This window comes from Bombina bombina, chromosome 2 (assembly GCF_027579735.1).
Source record: "Bombina bombina isolate aBomBom1 chromosome 2, aBomBom1.pri, whole genome shotgun sequence".
NCBI classification, from domain to species: domain Eukaryota; kingdom Metazoa; phylum Chordata; class Amphibia; order Anura; family Bombinatoridae; genus Bombina; species Bombina bombina.
This window is the reverse complement of record NC_069500.1, coordinates 1,252,131,888-1,252,151,165: the sequence shown is the minus strand read 5'-3', so window position 1 is coordinate 1,252,151,165 and position 19,278 is coordinate 1,252,131,888. Positions and strand designations below refer to the sequence as shown.

Genomic DNA, 19,278 nt, shown 5'->3' with positions numbered 1-19,278 from the left:
GACGTTTTTCCTATACCTAAAAGACTTACAGAAATTGTTAACAAGGAGTGGGATAGACCCGGTGTGCCTTTCTCACCCCCTCCTATATTTAGAAAAATGTTTCCAATAGACGCCACCACACGGGACTTATGGCAGACGGTCCCTAAGGTGGAGGGAGCAGTTTCTACTTTAGCTAAGCGTACCACTATCCCGGTGGAGGATAGCTGTGCCTTTTCAGATCCAATGGATAAAAAGTTAGAGGGTTACCTTAAGAAAATGTTTGTTCAACAAGGTTTCATATTGCAACCCCTTGCATGCATTGCGCCTGTCACGGCTGCGGCGGCATTCTGGTTTGAGTCTCTGGAAGAGACCATTAGCTCAGCTACGCTGGATGAGATTACAGACAAGCTTAGAGTCCTTAAGCTAGCTAATTCATTTATTTCTGATGCCGTAGTACATCTAACTAAGCTTACGGCTAAGAATTCCGGATTCGCCATTCAGGCGCGCAGAGCGCTGTGGCTAAAATCCTGGTCAGCCGATGTGACTTCTAAATCTAAATTGCTTAACATACCTTTCAAAGGGCAGACATTATTCGGGCCAGGTTTGAAAGAAATTATAGCTGACATTACTGGAGGTAAGGGCCATGCCCTGCCTCAAGACAGAGCCAAACCAAGGGCTAGACAGTCTAATTTTCGTGCCTTTCGTAACTTCAAGGCAGGAGCAGCATCAACTTCCTCCGCTCCGAAACAGGAAGGAACTGTTGCTCGCTTCAGACAGGGCTGGAAACCTAACCAGACCTGGAACAAGGGCAAGCAGGCCAGAAAACCTGCTGCTGCCCCTAAGACAGCATGAAGTGAGGGCCCCCAATCCGGAAACGAATCTAGTAGGGGGCAGACTTTCTCTCTTCGCCCAGGCTTGGGCAAGAGATGTCCAGGATCCCTGGGCGTTAGAGATCATATCTCAGGGATATCTTCTGGACTTCAAAGCTTCTCCCCCAAAAGGGAGATTTCATCTTTCAAGGTTGTCAACAAACCAGATAAAGAAAGAGGCGTTTCTACGCTGTGTACAAGATCTTTTACTAATGGGAGTGATCCACCCGGTTCCGCGGTCGGAACACGGACAAGGGTTTTACTCAAATCTGTTTGTGGTTCCCAAGAAAGAAGGAACCTTCAGACCAATCTTGGATTTAAAGATCCTAAACAAATTCCTAAGAGTTCCATCGTTCAAAATGGAAACTATTCGGACAATCTAACCCATGATCCAAAAGGGTCAGTACATGACCACAGTGGATTTAAAGGATGCCTACCTTCACATACCGATTCACAAAGATCATTACCGGTACCTAAGGTTTGCCTTCCTAGACAGGCATTACCAGTTTGTAGCTCTTCCCTTCGGGTTAGCTACTGCTCCAAGAATCTTTACAAAGGTTCTGGGCTCTCTTCTGGCGGTACTAAGACCGCAAGGAATATCGGTAGCTCCGTACCTAGACGACATTCTGATACAAGCGTCAAGTTTCCAAACTGCCAAGTCTCATACAGAGTTAGTACTGGCATTTCTAAGGTCACATGGGTGGAAAGTGAACGAAGGAAAGAGTTCTCTATTACCACTCACAAGAGTTCCCTTCTTAGGGACTCTTATAGATTCTGTAGAAATGAAGATTTACCTGACAGAGGACAGGTTAACAAAGCTTCTAAATGCTTGCCGTGTCCTTCATTCCATTCCACACCCGTCAGTGGCTCAATGCATGGAGGTAATCGGCTTAATGGTAGCGGCAATGGACATAGTACCCTTTGCACGCCTGCATCTCAGACCACTGCAATTGTGCATGCTAAGTCAGTGGAATGGGGATTACTCAGATTTGTCCCCTATGTTGAATCTGGATCAAGAGACCAGAAATTCTCTTCTATGGTGGCTCTCTCGGCCACATCTATCCAAGGGGATGCCCTTCAGCAGGCCAGATTGGACGATTGTAACAACAGACGCCAGCCTACTAGGTTGGGGCGCTGTCTGGAATTCCCTGAAGACTCAGGGATCATGGACTCAGGAGGAGAGTCTCCTTCCCATAAACATTCTGGAATTAAGAGCAGTTTTCAATGCCCTTCTGGCTTGGCCTCAGTTAGCAACTCTGAGGTTCATCAGGTTTCAGTCGGACAACATCACGACTGTGGCTTACATCAACCATCAGGGAGGGACAAGGAGTTCCCTAGCGATGATGGAAGTCTCAAAGATAATTCACTGGGCAGAGTCTCACTCTTGCCACCTATCAGCGATCCACATCCCAGGCGTGGAGAACTGGGAGGCGGATTTTCTAAGTCGCCAGACTTTTCATCCGGGGGAGTGGGAACTTCATCCGGAGGTCTTTGCCCAAATACTTCGGCGTTGGGGCAAACCAGATCTGGATCTCATGGCGTCTCGCCAGAACGCCAAGCTTCCTTGTTACTGGTCCAGGTCCAGGGACCCGGGAGCGGTTCTGATAGATGCTCTGACAGCACCTTGGGCCTTCAACATGGCTTATGTGTTTCCACCCTTCCCGATGCTTCCTCGATTGATTGCCAGGATCAAACAGGAGAGAGCATTGGTGATTCTAATAGCGCCTGCGTGGCAACGCAGGACCTGGTATGCAGATCTAGTGGACATGTCTTCCTGTCCACCTTGGTCTCTGCCTCTGAGACAAGACCTTCTGATTCAGGGTCCTTTCAAACATCAAAATCTAATTTCTCTGAAGCTGACTGCATGGAGATTGAACGCTTGATTTTATCAAAGCGTGGATTTTCGGAGTGAGTAATTGATACCTTTATACAGGCTAGGAAACCCGTTACCAGGAAAATTTACCATAAAATATGGCGTAAATACTTACATTGGTGCGAATCCAAGAGTTACTCATGGAGTAAGGTTAGGATTCCTAGGATATTGTCTTTTCTACAAGAGGGTTTAGAAAAGGGTTTATCTGCTAGTTCCTTAAAGGGACAGATCTCAGCTCTGTCCATCCTTTTACACAAACGTCTGTCAGAGGTTCCAGACGTTCAGGCTTTTTGTCAGGCTTTGGCCAGGATTAAGCCTGTGTTTAAAACTGTTGCTCCGCCATGGAGCTTAAACTTAGTTCTTAACGTTTTACAGGGTGTTCCGTTTGAACCCCTTCATTCCATTGATATCAAACTGTTATCTTGGAAAGTTCTGTTTTTAATGGCTATTTCCTCGGCTCGAAGAGTCTCTGAGTTATCGGCCTTACATTGTGATTCTCCTTATCTGATTTTTCATTCAGACAAGGTAGTTCTGCGTACTAAACCTGGGTTCTTACCTAAGGTAGTCACTAACAGGAATATCAATCAAGAGATTGTTGTTCCATCATTGTGCCCTAACCCTTCCTCAAAGAAGGAACGTCTTCTGCACAATCTGGACGTTGTCCGTGCCCTGAAATTTTATTTGCAGGCAACTAAAGATTTTCGACAAACTTCTTCCCTGTTTGTCGTTTATTCTGGACAGAGGAGAGGTCAAAAGGCTTTGGCTACCTCTCTCTCCTTCTGGCTTCGTAGCATAATACGTTTAGCCTATGAGACTGCTGGACAGCAGCCTCCTGAAAGAATTACAGCTCATTCTACCAGAGCTGTGGCTTCCACTTGGGCCTTTAAAAATGAGGCCTCTGTTGAACAGATTTGCAAGGCTGCGACTTGGTCTTCACTTCACACTTTTTCCAAATTTTACAAATTTGACACTTTTGCTTCTTCGGAGGCTATTTTTGGGAGAAAGGTTCTTCAGGCAGTGGTTCCTTCCATGTAAAGATCCTGTCTTTCGCTCCCGTCATCCGTGTACTTTTAGCTTTGGTATTGGTATCCCATAAGTAATGGATGACCCGTGGACTGACTACACTTAACAGGAGAAAACAAAATTTATGCTTACCTGATAAATTCCTTTCTCCTGTAGTGTAGTCAGTCCACGGCCCGCCCTGTTTTTTATGGCAGGTCTAAATTTAAATTATATTCCAGTCACCACTGCACCCTATAGTTTCTCCTTTCTCGTTTGGTTTTCGGTCGAATGACTGGGTATGACGTAGAGGGGAGGAGCTATATAGCAGCTCTGCTTGGGTGATCCTCTTGCACTTCCTGTTAGGGAGGAGTTATAATCCCATAAGTAATGGATGACCCGTGGACTGACTACACTACAGGAGAAAGGAATTTATCAGGTAAGCATAAATTTAGTTTTTTCCTCCTGACCGTCGGTCGAATGACTGGGGTGGGCGGAGCCTAGGAGGGACTATATGGCCAGCTTTGCTGGGACTCTTTGCCATTTCCTGTTGGGGAAGAGATATTCCCACAAGTAAGGATGACGCCGTGGACCGGACACACCGTTGGAGAAAGTAATTTATCAGGTAAGCATAAATTCTGTTTTTTAGATTAGTGGTTGGGCATTTCATAAAAGAGCTGAATGCCCTTTTAAGGGCAGGAAAAAGAGCTAAATGCCCTTTTAAGGGCAATGCCCATACAAATGTCCTTTTCAGGGCAATGGGTTGATTAGGTTTTACTTTATATTTATCTTGGGGGTGGGGGTTTGTATACTGTTAGGGGGTGTTTGATTTTTTTTTTAGCAAAAGAGCTGTTAACTTTAGGGCAATTCCCTACAAAAGGCCCTTTTAAGGGCCCACTAAGGGCCCTTGGCAGTTTATTATAGATTAGGTATTTTTTTTTTTTTTTTTTAAAGGGTATTAGAATAGGAATAATTTGTATTGTTTTGGATAATTTAGGTTGTTATTTAGGGTATTTAAGGTATTATTTAGTTAATAATTGTAAGTTTAATTTAGCTCTATTTTAATTATGTTAAAGTTAGGGGGTGTTAGGTTTAGGGTTATGTTAGTGTTAGGTTTAGGGGTTAATATAGTTTAATTTAGGTTGTTGCGATGTGGGGGCTGAAGGCCAGAGGTTTAGGGGTTAATAACTTTATTTAGTCCCGCTCTCCCCATTGATGTCTATGGGGGAAGCGTGCACGAGCACATTAAAACAGCGCTTGTATTGTGTCCAAATGAATAAAAAGGATCAGAAAGTCCCCAAAGGTGCGCTGGTGCTAAATAATGAACTGCAAATCATAAACGTCGAGTCACGGCTGCACTCCCAGAAGTGATACAGATGAATACTAGGCTGTAGACAAAGGAGAAAAAGAGAGGCGCCAACCATAAAACAGTATCGTTGGAAAATACACCGGTGGCTCACAAAACCTCCCCCCGTGATGGAAATACTCACAAGCGATGCGGCACACGTTCGGTGCCTAAATCCGCAGGTCGGGACTATTAGGAGTCGCCCGACAGACACACCCAGGAGCCGGTACACGTGATCTCCAAATCTCCAATCACAGGCGAGTGGTTCTGTAGAGCTCCGATCACCCGTATAACACTGGAAGTAATAGTGACTGGTGTCGGGTAGATGAGACGCTGTAATTACAACTTAAATATATGTAGCAAAGGTGTGATAAAATCACAAGGCAGCAAGGTATATATAAAATGGGTGATTTATTGTTAAAAACAACAACAGCAACGCGTTTCTCGGCTGGATGGCCGTTTCATCAGGCTTGTATTGTGTACGGTATGGAGCTCAACGCAACCATATCGCATGCACAAGCCGGCTGTTTGAAAACTTGTAATGGCTGCGCTATAAAGGGTTAAATAACTCAACTTTTGTTGCGTTCGTTAATTTCCCTATAGCGCGCATAACTAGTAATCGAGGTGATTGCTTGCTATTGAGCATTCAAAGACTTGGAAGGTGTATAGCAAGTAACATAACCACAAACTCCACTAGAGCACATTTTTATAACTTCTTCGGCTTAGTCTTACTCAGTCATTATCCATCTTGAATTTTAGTGCATGTACCTGTGCTATATGCGTTGTAGTGCACATTATACTACCACATGTACAATATATATATATACACCATGGACATGTAACACCAGCACAAAATGCAAGGGATACCACTCACATTATTCCACTACACTTGTAATCCACTTGTGTTTTAAACTTTTCAGAATACAGCTAAATATACAGAAGCAAGAAAGAAAGAAAGAAAGAAAGAAAGAAAGGAAACAATTCCCAGAATTGCAAATTTCCATGTTTTTTTAGTAGTTCATGGTATTAAAAATAATAATAATAATAAGCTGCAATCACAAAACATTCACATTGTACACACAGAATATCAGTTGGAGAAACTATCGGCCATAAAGCGGACATATACCCATCATCAGGCAGCTTTTGGTCAACTGAAGGATACATCTCTACTTACTGGGCAATGTACTGTAAGCAAGAGGGCAAATATAAGTGACCTGCATTTGTCTGTGAACTCACACGCTACAGAGGAATGGTATGGACACTTACTGGGCATTCTTGTAGCCATCTAAAATTCTGCTTGGATATTTATACACCGGAAAGCTTTACTCACAGGACAGTAATTACAGTGGGAGGTAGATACCAGTTACATTCTCAGGACTGCTAGCAATAAATTAAGTGCTTACTGTATGTAAAAGTATGCAATATTGTCCTCAATTGTTTTCATTTTTACAGGGTACTAGAAGTCGAAGTCAGCAGGAAAGCTCTGGGAGCATAGATGATGAGAGTATGGCATGTTCTCCTATAAATTACAGCAGTAAGGTAAATTATAGGTTTAACCAGAACTAATGTTATGCTGCTAATTGTTTTTTATTATCCAATGGAAACAGCTTGATAATAGAATTACACAGTGTTTCAGTTCATGAGCATTTGAAGACAGAAATCTTGATTTCAGGATCTGTTCTGATGATTTTGGATTTTCTCCCAAATCTATTTAGTTCTCTAAAATGTAAAATGTATGCACTTTCAGTTTTTGTTGTAGTGGATTCCTCTACACCTTGGTATTTTCACTTTATTTCAGGCTTTTTAAAAAGTGTTGTGCTTCACCTTAGTGTTTGATTCTAGTAGGGACACTGAAGTCTCACGATTCAGATAGCGCATGCAATTTTATACAATTTGCTTCCATTATGAATTTGCACTCAATCTTTTTATATACACACTTTCTGTGGCACCAGCTTCTACTGAGCATGTGCAAGAGTTCACATTGTATATGTGTCGGTAATTGGGTGATGACTGTAACATGGCACACGGTTGGCAGGGAAATGGAAGCAATCCTCAAAAATTTTCAGAAAAAAACAATTACTGACATTTTGAAATTTAGAGCAAGAGCTATTGCATTTTTTTTTTGTGTGCACTTGGGGATTATGCAATTACTAGTCCTAAAGCCTGTTCACACGGGCCATTTTTTGCAGTATAGCGGTCCCACACCTTGCTCTCTCTCTCCCCCTCTCTTTTGTGCTCTCTCTCTCCCCCTCTCTTTTGTGCTCTCTCTCTCCCCCTCTCTTTTGTGCCCTCTCCCCCTCTCTTTTGTGCCCTCTCCCCCTCTCTTTTGTGCCCTCTCCCCCTCTCTTTTGTGCTCTCTCCCCCTCTCTGTTGCGCTCTCTCCCCCTCTCTGTTGCACTCTCTCCCCCTCTCTTTTGTGCTCTCTCCCCCTCTCTTTTGCGCTCTCTCCCCCTCTCTGCGCTCTCTCTCGCTCCACCTCTCTTTTGCTCTCTCTCTCCCTCCCCCCTCTCTTTTGCTCTCTCTCCCTCCCCCCTCTCTTTTGCTCTCTCTCCCCCTCTGTTTTGCGCTCTCTCGCCTCTGTTTTGCGCTCTCTCGCCTCTGTTTTGTGCTTTCTCCCCCTCTGTTTTGCGCTCTCTTCCCCACTGTTTTGCGCTCTCTCCCCCTTTGTTTTGCGCTCTCTCCCCCCTCTGTTTTGCGCTCTCTCCCCCCTCTGTTTTGCGCTCTCTCCCCCACTGTTTTGCGCTCTGTCCCCCACTGTTTTGCGCTCTCTCCCCCAATGTTTTGTTCTCTCTCTCCCCTCTCTTTTTTGCGCTCTCTCTCCCCCTCTCTTTTGCGCTCTCTCCCCCTCTCTTTTGCGCTCTCTCCCCCTTTCTTTTGCTCTCTCTCCCCCTCTCTTTTGCGCTCTCTCCCCCTCTCTTTTGCTCTCTCTCCCCCTCTCTTTTGTGCTCTCTCTCCCCCTCTCTTTTGTGCTCTCTCTCCCCCTCTCTTTTTTGTGCTCTCTCTCCCCCTCTTTTGCGCTCTCTCTCCCCTCTTTTGCGCTCTCTCTCCCCTCTTTTGTGCTCTCTCTCCCCCTCTTTTGTGCTCTCTCTTCCCCTCTTTTGTGCTCTCTCTCCCCCTCTTTTGTGCTCTCTCTCCCCCTCTTTTGTGCTCTCTCTCCTCTCTTTTGCGCTCTCTCTCCCCCTCTTTTGCACTCTCTCCCCCTCTCTTTTGCGCTCTCTCCCCCTCTCTTTTGCGAATGTGACGGCTACCCCGACTGGGTAGCTCCGCCAAAGGGGCCCTGCTTCCTCCCTGCCGACTGCAGCTATGTAGCTAGCAAGTGACCACAGCCTGTAGCCACCCCTGATGCCCGACAGCATCAGTACCCAGGGTCCCACCCTGTAGCAAACTCCAGCTACCCATACTGGGTAGCTCTGCCTGAGGATCCTTTCTCTGCCTGGAACAGGCTGCTATGTAGCCCAGGAAAGTGATTTTAGCTGGAGCCCATCCAAATAGCTAGACTAGCATTCAGGTGAAACAAGAACTGATTTTATTGAAAACACACACTCCTTTTATACAAACAGCTCATCTTGATAAAACCCTAGACAATCCCACTATTTTCCCGCCATTCCCGCCCCTCCAGACAGGCCGGCACCTCCATAGGAGCCACAGTCTCACATAATCCCAATACCTCGGGATGACGGTTTCGGGGTGATCCCGGTGGAGCGGTGGCACTTCCAGGGTGTCATTTTAAAGCTCTCGGTCCCCAGATGCCACAGCATGATTCATTACTGGGGACCGGAGTTACAGTCCGTTGAAGTTATGGGGTTAGGGGTGTCCAAAACCCCCATTTCCCAAAGGAGCTCTTGTCCTCCCTAGGGGCTACCAATCCCCAAAAGAGCGGAGATCTGGGGCAAAGGGCTTCTGGAGCGACCAGGGGTAAAGTTAGCGGCTGTCCTGTGGCCGACCGTGAGTTCCAGGAGCCTGGCCATCCTGAGAGGAGTTAGGCGGGTGTCCGTTGTGAGGCGGCCGGCCAAGAGTTCCAGGAGCCCGTCCAGCCTAGAAGGGTTTTCCTGGTCATACACCAGCTCTTCACAAAACCAGCAAACAAAAGTGAGAAAAGAGATTGTGGTTGCTCTGAGGAGCCCAAAACCACTGAGAAACAACAGGGGTGAGGTTGTAGGGGGGTTGGGGGCAGCCTTAGCTGTCTGGTATCCGTGACATGCGCTCTCTCCCCCTCTCTTTTGCGCTCTCTCCCCCTCTCTTTTGCGCTCTGTCCCCCTTCTCTTTTGCGCTCTCTCTCGCTCCACCTCTCATTTGCTCTCTCTCTCTCCCCACTTCTCATTTGCTCTCTCTCTCCCCCCTCTGTTTTGCTTTTCTCCCCCCTCTTTTGCTCTCTCTCCCCCTCTCTTTTGCGCTCCCTCCCCCTCTCTTTTGCGCTTTCTCGCTCCACCTCTCTTTTGCTCTCTCTCCCTCCCCCCCTCTCTTTTGCTCTCTCTCCCTCCCCCCTCTCTTTTGCTCTCTCTCCCTCCTCTCTTTTGCTCTCTCTCCCTCCTCTCTTTTGCACTCTCTCCCCCTCTCTTTTGTGCTCTCTCCCCCTCTCTTTGGCTCTGTCTCTCTCTCTCTCCTTTTTTTATTGGTCTCTCTCCATCCCTTTATTTTGCTCTTTCTCTCCATCCCTCTCTTTTGCTCTCTCCCCTCTCTCTTTTGCTCTGTCTCTCTCTCCCCCCTCTCTTTTGCTCTGTCTCTCTCCTTTTTTTGCTCTCTCTCTCCATCCCACTCTTTTGCTCTCTCTCTCCATCCCACTCTTTTGCTCTCTCTCCCCCCCTCTCTTTTGCTCTGTCTCTCTCCCTTCTCTTTTGCTCTATCTCTCTCCCCTCTTTTTTGCTCGGTCTCTCTCCCCTCTCTTATGCTCTTCCCCCTCTCTTTAGCTCTATCCTATCACTCTTCCCCTTTCTTTCTATTTCTTTCTCCTCTCTGTCGCGCCCCCCGCCACGCCGAGCATGCCCGACGCCGCTAGCCACGCCCACACTTCTGCCCAGCCACGCCCACTTTCTCTGCAAAGTCGCAAACGGCATGGATTGTTAGGTAAGGCCAGGTGTGTTTGTCCTTGTGCTGTCTCTACTGCGCATGACAGCTTCGGACAAACACACTTGGCCTTTTATATAATAGGATAATTTAACAACTGATAACATTAATGACTTCTTTAATTGTGGCTTTATCCGCAGCAAGTTGAGGGCAAGAGGGTGGTACCCTGCTTTGTATTTCTCCTTATCAAGATAAAGCATAAGATTTTTACGACTTCTTTGTTTGTGCCAAAAATACTCTGTTCTTGGATTTCAATTGCGAAATTGTGGTTCCTCTGTATTCAAGGAAAGATCAGGAGGTTCTACTCCATCGATATCAAAATAACTTAGTATCTTATGCTGGCAAAAAAAATGGTCAGAGAGTGTCTGAAGTTTTTTTTTTGCCCGATGCTTATGGTTTATGAACTTCCAGAAAAGCCAGTTCCATTTTAAGTGCATTTGATTTTAAAGGACATATTGGTTGAGACATAAGCAGAGGTCATTTTTATCCCACCCAAATGTGTATGTAGCGGTTACCCTCCAGCAGCAGGGGTCTCTCTCTCACAAGTCCTTACGGCTCTGCCCTCTGCTGCTGCAGTGCTATTGGCGTCACAGACCTCTAGCAGCATTAGTCAAGCAGTCTGTCATTCTGGGTGAACTGCTGAAGAGACTTAGGGGCTATCCTGGCTGTATCCTTCTCTGCAGGACCAGTTAGTGATACTTTGCTTTACTCCTTTTATACAATTCTGCAGAGTGCAGGCTGTTGCAAAAAGTGTAGTTAAACAAACTGTAACAAATAATAAATAATATAACACTTTATTGCATAAATATTTCTAAGTTGTTTGATATTTATTTATGCTGTAAGGGCAAATGAGCTACTGTCAGTTTCTGCCTTCCTATTTGCTGTTGCAGTGGCCGTCCAAAGCTGATGTTCCCTCCTCCTTATTTTTCCCTCCCTACTTTCCCTGGTACAAACTCCTTCCTTCTAGCAACTTTGCACTACTGTGTAGGGGTTACCAGATGTTACAGCTACAGCCTTGTCCAGACGTTTAGAAAGAGTTTTTTCAGCAGGCTGTGCAGCAAAGATAGTTGTATACTTGAGTGTAGTAGGCTGTGCTGTTGCTCCATGTGGGGCAAGCTGCATTCTTTTCAGTAGTGGGGTTTTAAGAAAGTTTAGTCCTCCATTATTTGACACTAAAAGGTACACATATACGTACTGGGGGAGAAAAATATCACTATAGTTTAATAGTCGGGGGTTAAAAGCTACTAGCCCAGAGGTAAAAAGTTACTAGTCAATTCAATGTTAAAGATACGTAAAAGCCTAATATTTTACCTGTCCATGGGTAGTGGACTAGTGGAAATTTCAAGCCCCATATTGAGCCAGATCGGTGATCGTTATAGAGAGTCATATAGCCTGTGTCACTCTCTGTAATGATCTTTGGTTGGTGCCGGTGGGAGTTAAGGTAGGGGGAGTAGATGGCCCAGAACAGGACGGGGGAGGTAGGGAGGAGCATGTACTAATAAAATAAAAGTAATACTTTGTTACTGGCAGACTGGCTGCCAGTAACAAACATGGAGGTGTACAGTGGGAAAGGGGAGGTTAAGGAGCTGTTTGGGGAGGGTTCAGGGAGGTTGCGCAGGGATCCCTACACTACATAAATAAATAAAAAATATAAAGTGAAAAAAAAAACAACATACTCTAAACTGTATACTGGCAGACTGACTGCCAATACCTAAGATGCTGATGACTGACCAGTGAGGTTAGGGAAGAGAGCTTTTTGGGAGGGATTAGTAAGGTAGGGATCAATTGGTGGGAGGGTAATCCCAACACTGCACCAAATATTAACCTTACAAGCTAATTGATTGACCCCTGCATCGCCGGGAATAATAGCTGTAATTCGCGGTATTGTAATCGCCAAAAACAATGGCAAATCTATGTATGTCTGCTATTTCTGAGCGATGAGGATCACATAGAAGCTATACTATTTGTCTTATGTCTACAGTAGTTGTGTGTAAATTATTTCAGTGAGAAACCCAAAGTTTGTGAAAAGTTAACAAATTGTTTTATATGATTGTATTTGGTGGCCAAATCCTATATAATAAAAGGCCAAGTGTGTTTGTCCGAAGCTGTCATGCGCAGTAGAGACTGCTCGAGAGGACAAACACACCTGGCCTTTCAACTGACCTGGCATCTGGCTGTGGTGGAGTGGGCGTTACCGGGCGGGTGCGACGTGGGCGGGGCCCCGGACGTGGCGTTGGCTGGGCCGGACGCGGGCTGGGCCGTGCGGGGCCAGATTCCGGGCCGACTGCCGTGAGAGATAGAGAGCTCTAAAGAGGGGGGATAGAGAGAGCAGAAGAGGGGGGATAAAGAGAGGGATAAAGACAGCAAAAGAGAGGCGGGAGAGAGCACAAAAGAGAGGGGGGAGAGAGCACAAAAGAGAGGGGGGAGAGAGCACAAAAGAGAGGGGGGAGAGAGCACAAAAGAGAGGGGGGAGAGAGCACAAAAGAGAGGGGGGAGAGAGCACAAAAGAGAGGGGGGAGAGAGCACAAAAGAGAGGGGGGAGAGAGCACAAAAGAGAGGGGGGAGAGAGCACAATAGAGAGGGGGGAGAGAGCACAATAGAGAGGGGGGAGAGAGCACAATAGAGAGGGGGGATAGAGCACAATAGAGAGGGGGGATAGAGCACAATAGAGAGGGGGGAGAGAGCACAATAGAGAGGGGGGAGAGAGCACAATAGAGAGGGAGAGAGAGCACAATAGAGAGAGGGGAGAGAGCGCAAAAGAGAGAGGGGAGAGAGCGCAAAAGAGAGGAGTGAGAGCAAACGAGAGGGGGGAGAGAGACAGCAAAAGAGGGGATGGAGAGAGAGCAAACGAGAGGAGTGAGAGCAAACGAGAGGGGGGGAGAGACAGCAAAAGAGGGGAGAGAGAGAGAGGAAAAGAGAGGGGGGAGAGAGCAAGAGTAAAAGAGAGGGGAGAGAGCAAAAGAGAGGGGCGGATAGAGAGAGAGCAAGGGGTGGGACCGCTGTACTGCAAAAAATGGCCCGTGTATACGGGCTTTAGGACTAGTATACCATAATGGATTTAGATCAATACCTTGCGTTGTCTATTTTAAAAATATATATTGTTTTCATAGGTAAATTAAAAAAAGAAAATCAGAGGCTCTACTTCTGTTTAAACGGAGTGAGCAAATTTGCTATTAAAAATTTTTTTTCTGGTGCTTTGGGCAAGTTTTTCTCTGAAATTCACAGTAGCAAAGGGGCTAAAGGGCCATTTGTTACAGAATGTAGTTTTTACACTAGCGAACCTACAACAATATAGTAGGGGAAAACCCCTAACTAATCAGACTACTATCATTCAGCACTATTGTTATTTTCATTCTATTAATCCCTTCGTTACCCCTCGCAAACAGCTCTCTCTTCCCTCCTCCTGCCCCACTGGTCATCTTAGTTGCTAGCAGACAGTCTGCCACTATGCAGTTAAGGGCGTTCTATTTATTTATGTATTTATATAAATTTGTAATATTTCTGTAATTTAAATTCATCCTCAACCTCCCTGATCCCACTGAAACAGCTCTTTAAACCCCCCCCCTGCCATCTCACAGCAGCAAATTATTCTAATGTTGTATTTTTATTTTATATTTATTGTATATATTTTTCTGTAGTGACACCCCTCCCTCCTCCAAGATCACATTTTCTGTAGTGTATGGTCCCCCCTTGGCCTCCAGACAATAATTTTTAAGTAGTGTAAGGCTCCATTCCTCACTCTCCCTTCATAACTGTATAATAATGTAGGAAACCCTGCCCCTCCGTCCTTCCCTCCCACAGTCCACCAACGAAGGCTCGATACAGTGAGTGACACAGACAGTGTCACTCTTTGTAATGATAAGCAAATCTGGCTTCATATGGTAAGGTAGCACAATATAAAGGCAGATGCCTTCTGCCCCTTGGTTGCGGTTCCTGACGTCTAAACTGACAGTGGGGACTTCAGCATGCGCCTCTGTGCCTGGCGTAGGTACTAGGTCAACATAGTTCGCTGGGCAAAGAACTGTGTGACGTAGTATCTACGTATGTCCATATGGGGCAAGGGGAAAAATCAAGCTTCGTCAAAGAAGAAAATAGGTTTTACATTTATTTATATATAAAATATTTTACTAGGAAGGATACATTGAGATTTCTCTCGTTTTCAAGTATGTCTTGGGTCGACAAAACATTGCATTGATACAATAGGGTACAATAAAATACAAAAACAATATTAATACATAATATATGCAAAATTTAACATAGAACAGGTAGGAAATATATAATCAACCATGACAGGTGCATTCTGTTTTGAGATATACAGAGAGGGATCTCTTAAAGGATATGGAAGGCTGTTTTCCTGTTTTAGGGTAAGATTTTAGCTTAAAAAAAATAAACATTTTAAACTAGATTCTGAGTGACGCACAGTTGGACGTGATCGATATTGCGTTATTATTTACTGTAAATATTTCACATTCCAATGTTCTGCACATAGCATGTATTTATAATAGATATTCCTATGTATAGCTGTGTATATCTATATATAATATATTGTACCAAAATGCCATCAGATATATGTAGAAATATGTATTTATGAATAAATAGAACACTAGAATGTGAAATATTCATATTTTCAAGTCGGGTTAGCGCACACTAGAATATGCAATTGGGTTAGCACACTAGTAGGGTGTTTTTACATTATACAATATTCTAACTTTTGCTTTTTGTGCACATCAGGTTAGCGTGCGAGCAATAACTTTTTACTTTCAACTTGTAATACTTGCACTACCTAATTACTCAATTTACAGAGCTAAATTTCATGAAAAGGGAGCAAAATAATGAAAATATATTGCAATATTGTCATATTATGCATAACTAAACATTTTATTTAAAAATCTCATGGTGTTTACTGTCCCTATTAACTATCAATTTAATGATAATTTTTAAGCACTTGGAAATTAATATTGTGTTTTTGTGTGTGTGTGTTTATTTATTTATTTATAATATAGACTGCTTTTATCCTCCTTTATATAATATAACATATTGATTGTTTTCTAGGAAAAAGTCATCTTTACCTCTTGATGTATTCATTTATTCTAGGACTCTTCACTGTGTGAAACAGAACCTGAAACACCTCCTGATCTGCATCCAAAGACCCATGGATCCATGGGAGACTTGTCGAAGGACCCAGAAAACAATCTCTGTGAACATCCTGGTGAATTATCTCATCAAAGCTTCCGTCGCCGGGCAAACACATTGACTCATGTCCCTGTCACAGCCAAGGAATTTCCAGAGCCAATTCAGAAATCACCATCTGTTTCACAGAGAAAGCTTATGAGGCATCACTCTGTGAGCACCGAGACACCGCACAAAAGAAAGTAAGTACCATTTTTATATTATTAATTGGGATGTTTTTTTTTTATTTTCCTGCTGTGCAACATAATTCATAGACTGGACATTACGGAAAGCTTAGGAGGATGTGCGGTCCTGGTGTTTCACCATCCAGTGAGGGATTTCATGCATAATATCATTTTGGTTAGAATCCAAAGTATCTGTTGGTTCTTAATAGCAGCCTTTAAAGACACCACGGGATAAACTGATACAGGATACTAGGCTATAAGAGACATATTAGAGTAGACAATAAACTGATACCATAGTGAATTCACCAACCATTATCATCTGATGCAGCTCCTCGAGCAGAAATCATTTGTTTATATGGAAACAAACCGATATCTAACTGAAATAATGAACTGTATGATTTATAAGAAAACAATGTGATACATAGAGAAGGCCCACTTTGCTACTACTGTAGAAAATAAAGTATAAATGTAAATTCATTTTGCCTGAAAATCTGATTACTTAAAAAAATTACAACACAGGTTCAGTTGGGTAAATACTTGGTAATGTATACAAATCCATTGTGTCTTTAATGTATGTAAAAGTAAAGGTTTGTGATTGAGCTACAATGTAAATCCATATACAATATATCTATTGCTTTTCTATTACAGACCTTAGGCAAGATCATTGCATTTCAAATGTAGTATACAGCACACACACAGGTTAGCTAGGATATTATCATTAGATAGATCATAATTTTTACAGTTATTTGGAAGAAGAGAAAAACAGGAGAACATCTAAAGAAAAGAAAAAAAAAAAAGCAATCTTAATTCTTAAAACCAAGAACGAACAAAAAAGTTATTGCACTGATAAATTAAAACCAACATACTTTCAAACAATAACAGGGGCAAAAAAAGACAGAGGCCTAGATTTGGAGTTCGGCGGTAAAAGGGCTGCTAACGCTCCGCGGGCTTTTTTCTGTCCGCACCATAAATTTAACTCTGGTATCGAGAGTTTAATCAAATGCTGCGTTAGGCTCCAAAAAAGGAGCGTAGAGCATTTTTACCGCAAATGCAACTCTCGATACCAGAGTTGCTTACGGACGCGGCCGGCCTCAAAAACGTGCTCGTGCACGATTCCCCCATAGGAAACAATGGGGCTGTTTGAGCTGAAAAAAAACCTAACACCTGCAAAAAAGCAGCGTTCAGCTCCTAACGCAGCCCCATTGTTTCCTATGGGGAAACACTTCCTACGTCTGCACCTAACACTCTAACATGTACCCCGAGTCTAAACACCCCTAACCTTACACTTATTAACCCCTAATCTGCCGCCCCCGCTATCGCTGACCCCTGCATATTTTTTTAAACCCCTAATCTGCCGCTCCGTAAACCGCCGCCACCTACGTTATCCCTATGTACCCCTAATCTGCTACCCCTAACACCGCCGACCCCTATATTATATTTATTAACCCCTAACCTGCCCCCCACAACGTCGCCGACACCTGCCTACACTTATTAACCCCTAATCTGCCGAGCGGACCTGAGCGCTACTATAATAAATGTATTAACCCCTAATCCGCCTCACTAACCCTATCATAAATAGTATTAACCCCTAATCTGCCCTCCCTAACATCGCCGACACCTAACTTCAATTATTAACCCCTAATCTGCCGACCGGAGCTCACCGCTATTCTAATAAATGTATTAACCCCTAAAGCTAAGTCTAACCCTAACACTAACACCCCCCTAAGTTAAATATAATTTAAATCTAACGAAATTAATTAACTCTTATTAAATAAATTATTCCTATTTAAAGCTAAATACTTACCTGTAAAATAAATCCTAATATAGCTACAATATAAATTATAATTATATTATAGCTATTTTAGGATTAATATTTATTTTACAGGCAACTTTGTAATTATTTTAACCAGGTACAATAGCTATTAAATAGTTAAGAACTATTTAATAGTTACCTAGTTAAAATAATAACAAATTTACCTGTAAAATAAATCCTAACCTAAGTTATAATTAAACCTAACACTACCCTATCAATAAAATAATTAAATAAACTACCTACAATTACCTACAATTAACCTAACACTACACTATCAATAAATTAATTAAACACAATTCCTACAAATAAATACAATTAAATAAACTAGCTAAAGTACAAAAAATAAAAAAGAACTAAGTTACAGAAAATAAAAAAATATTTACAAACATAAGAAAAATATTACAACAATTTTAAACTAATTACACCTACTCTAAGCCCCCTAATAAAATAACAAAGCCCCCCAAAATAAAAAATTCCCTACCCTATTCTAAATTAAAAAAGTTACAAGCTCTTTTACCTTACCAGCCCTGAACAGGGCCCTTTGCGGGGCATGCCCCAAGAATTTCAGCTCTTTTGCCTGTAAAAAAAAACATACAATACCCCCCCCCCCCAACATTACAACCCACCACCCACATACCCCTAATCTAACCCAAACCCCCTTAAAGAAACCTAACACTAAGCCCCTTAAGATCTTCCTACCTTGTCTTCACCATACCAGGTTCATCGATCCGTCCTGGCTCCAACATCTTCATCCAACCCAAGCGGGGGTTGGCGATCCATAATCCGGTCCAGAAGAGGCTCCAAAGTCTTCCTCCTATCCGGCAAGAAGAGGACATCCGGACCGGCAAACATCTTTTCCAAGCGGCATCTTCGATCTTCTTCCATCCGGAGCGAAGCGGCAGGATCCTGAAGACATCCAGCGCGGAACATCCATCCGGACCGACGACTGAACGACGAATGACTGTTCCTTTAAGGGACGTCATCCAAGATGGCGTCCCTCGAATTCCGATTGGCTGATAGGATTCTATCAGCCAATCGGAATTAAGGTAGGAATTTTCTGATTGGCAGATGGAATCAGCCAATCAGAATCTAGTTCAATCCGAATGGCCGATCCAATCAGCCAATCAGATTGAGCTCGCATTCTATTGGCTGATCGGAACAGCCAATAGAATGCGAGCTCAATCTGATTGGCTGACTGGATCAGCCAATCGGATTGAACTTGATTCTGATTGGCTGATTCCATCAGCCAATCAGAAAATTCCTACCTTAATTCCGATTGGCTGATAGAATCCTATCAGCCAATCGGAATTCGAGGGACGCCATCTTGGATGACGTCCCTTAAAGGAACAGTCATTCGTCGTTCAGTCGTCGGTCCGGATGGATGTTCCGCGCTGGATGTCTTCAGGATCCTGCCGCTTCGCTCCGGATGGAAGAAGATCGAAGATGCCGCTTGGAGAAGATGTTTGCCGGTCCGGATGTCTTCTTCTTGCCGGATAGGAGGAAGACTTTGGAGCCTCTTCTGGACCGGATTATGGATCGCCAACCCCCGCTTGGGTTGGATGAAGATGTTGGAGCCAGGACGGATCGGTGAACCTGGTATGGTGAAGACAAGGTAGGAAGATCTACAGGGGCTTAGTGTTAGGTTTCTTTAAGGGGGTTTGGGTTAGATTAGGGGTATGTGGGTGGTGGGTTGTAATGTTGGGGGGGGGGTATTGTATGTTTTTTTTTACAGGCAAAAGAGCTGAAATTCTTGAAGCATGCCCCGCAAAGGGCCCTGTTCAGGGCTGGTAAGGTAAAAGAGCTTGTAACTTTTTTAATTTAGAATAGGGTAGGGAATTTTTTATTTTGGGGGGCTTTGTTATTTTATTAGGGGGCTTAGAGTAGGTGTAATTAGTTTAAAATTGTTGTAATATTTTTCTTATGTTTGTAAATATTTTTTTATTTTCTGTAACTTAGTTCTTTTTTATTTTTTGTACTTTAGC

The 19,278-nt window shown here is 43.7% G+C and overlaps 1 protein-coding gene across 1 annotated transcript in view; it reads left to right on the top strand.

Moving 5' to 3' along the window:
- The window catches only part of TBC1D1 (TBC1 domain family member 1), an 872,759-nt gene that overhangs the window by 547,703 nt on the left and 305,778 nt on the right, over positions 1–19,278 (top strand). Inside the window, exons 10-11 of the mRNA XM_053700277.1 lie at positions 6,518–6,604; positions 15,224–15,501. Of these exons, the coding sequence (XP_053556252.1) occupies positions 6,518–6,604; positions 15,224–15,501 (365 nt within the window). The remainder of the gene's footprint in view (positions 1–6,517; positions 6,605–15,223; positions 15,502–19,278) is intronic.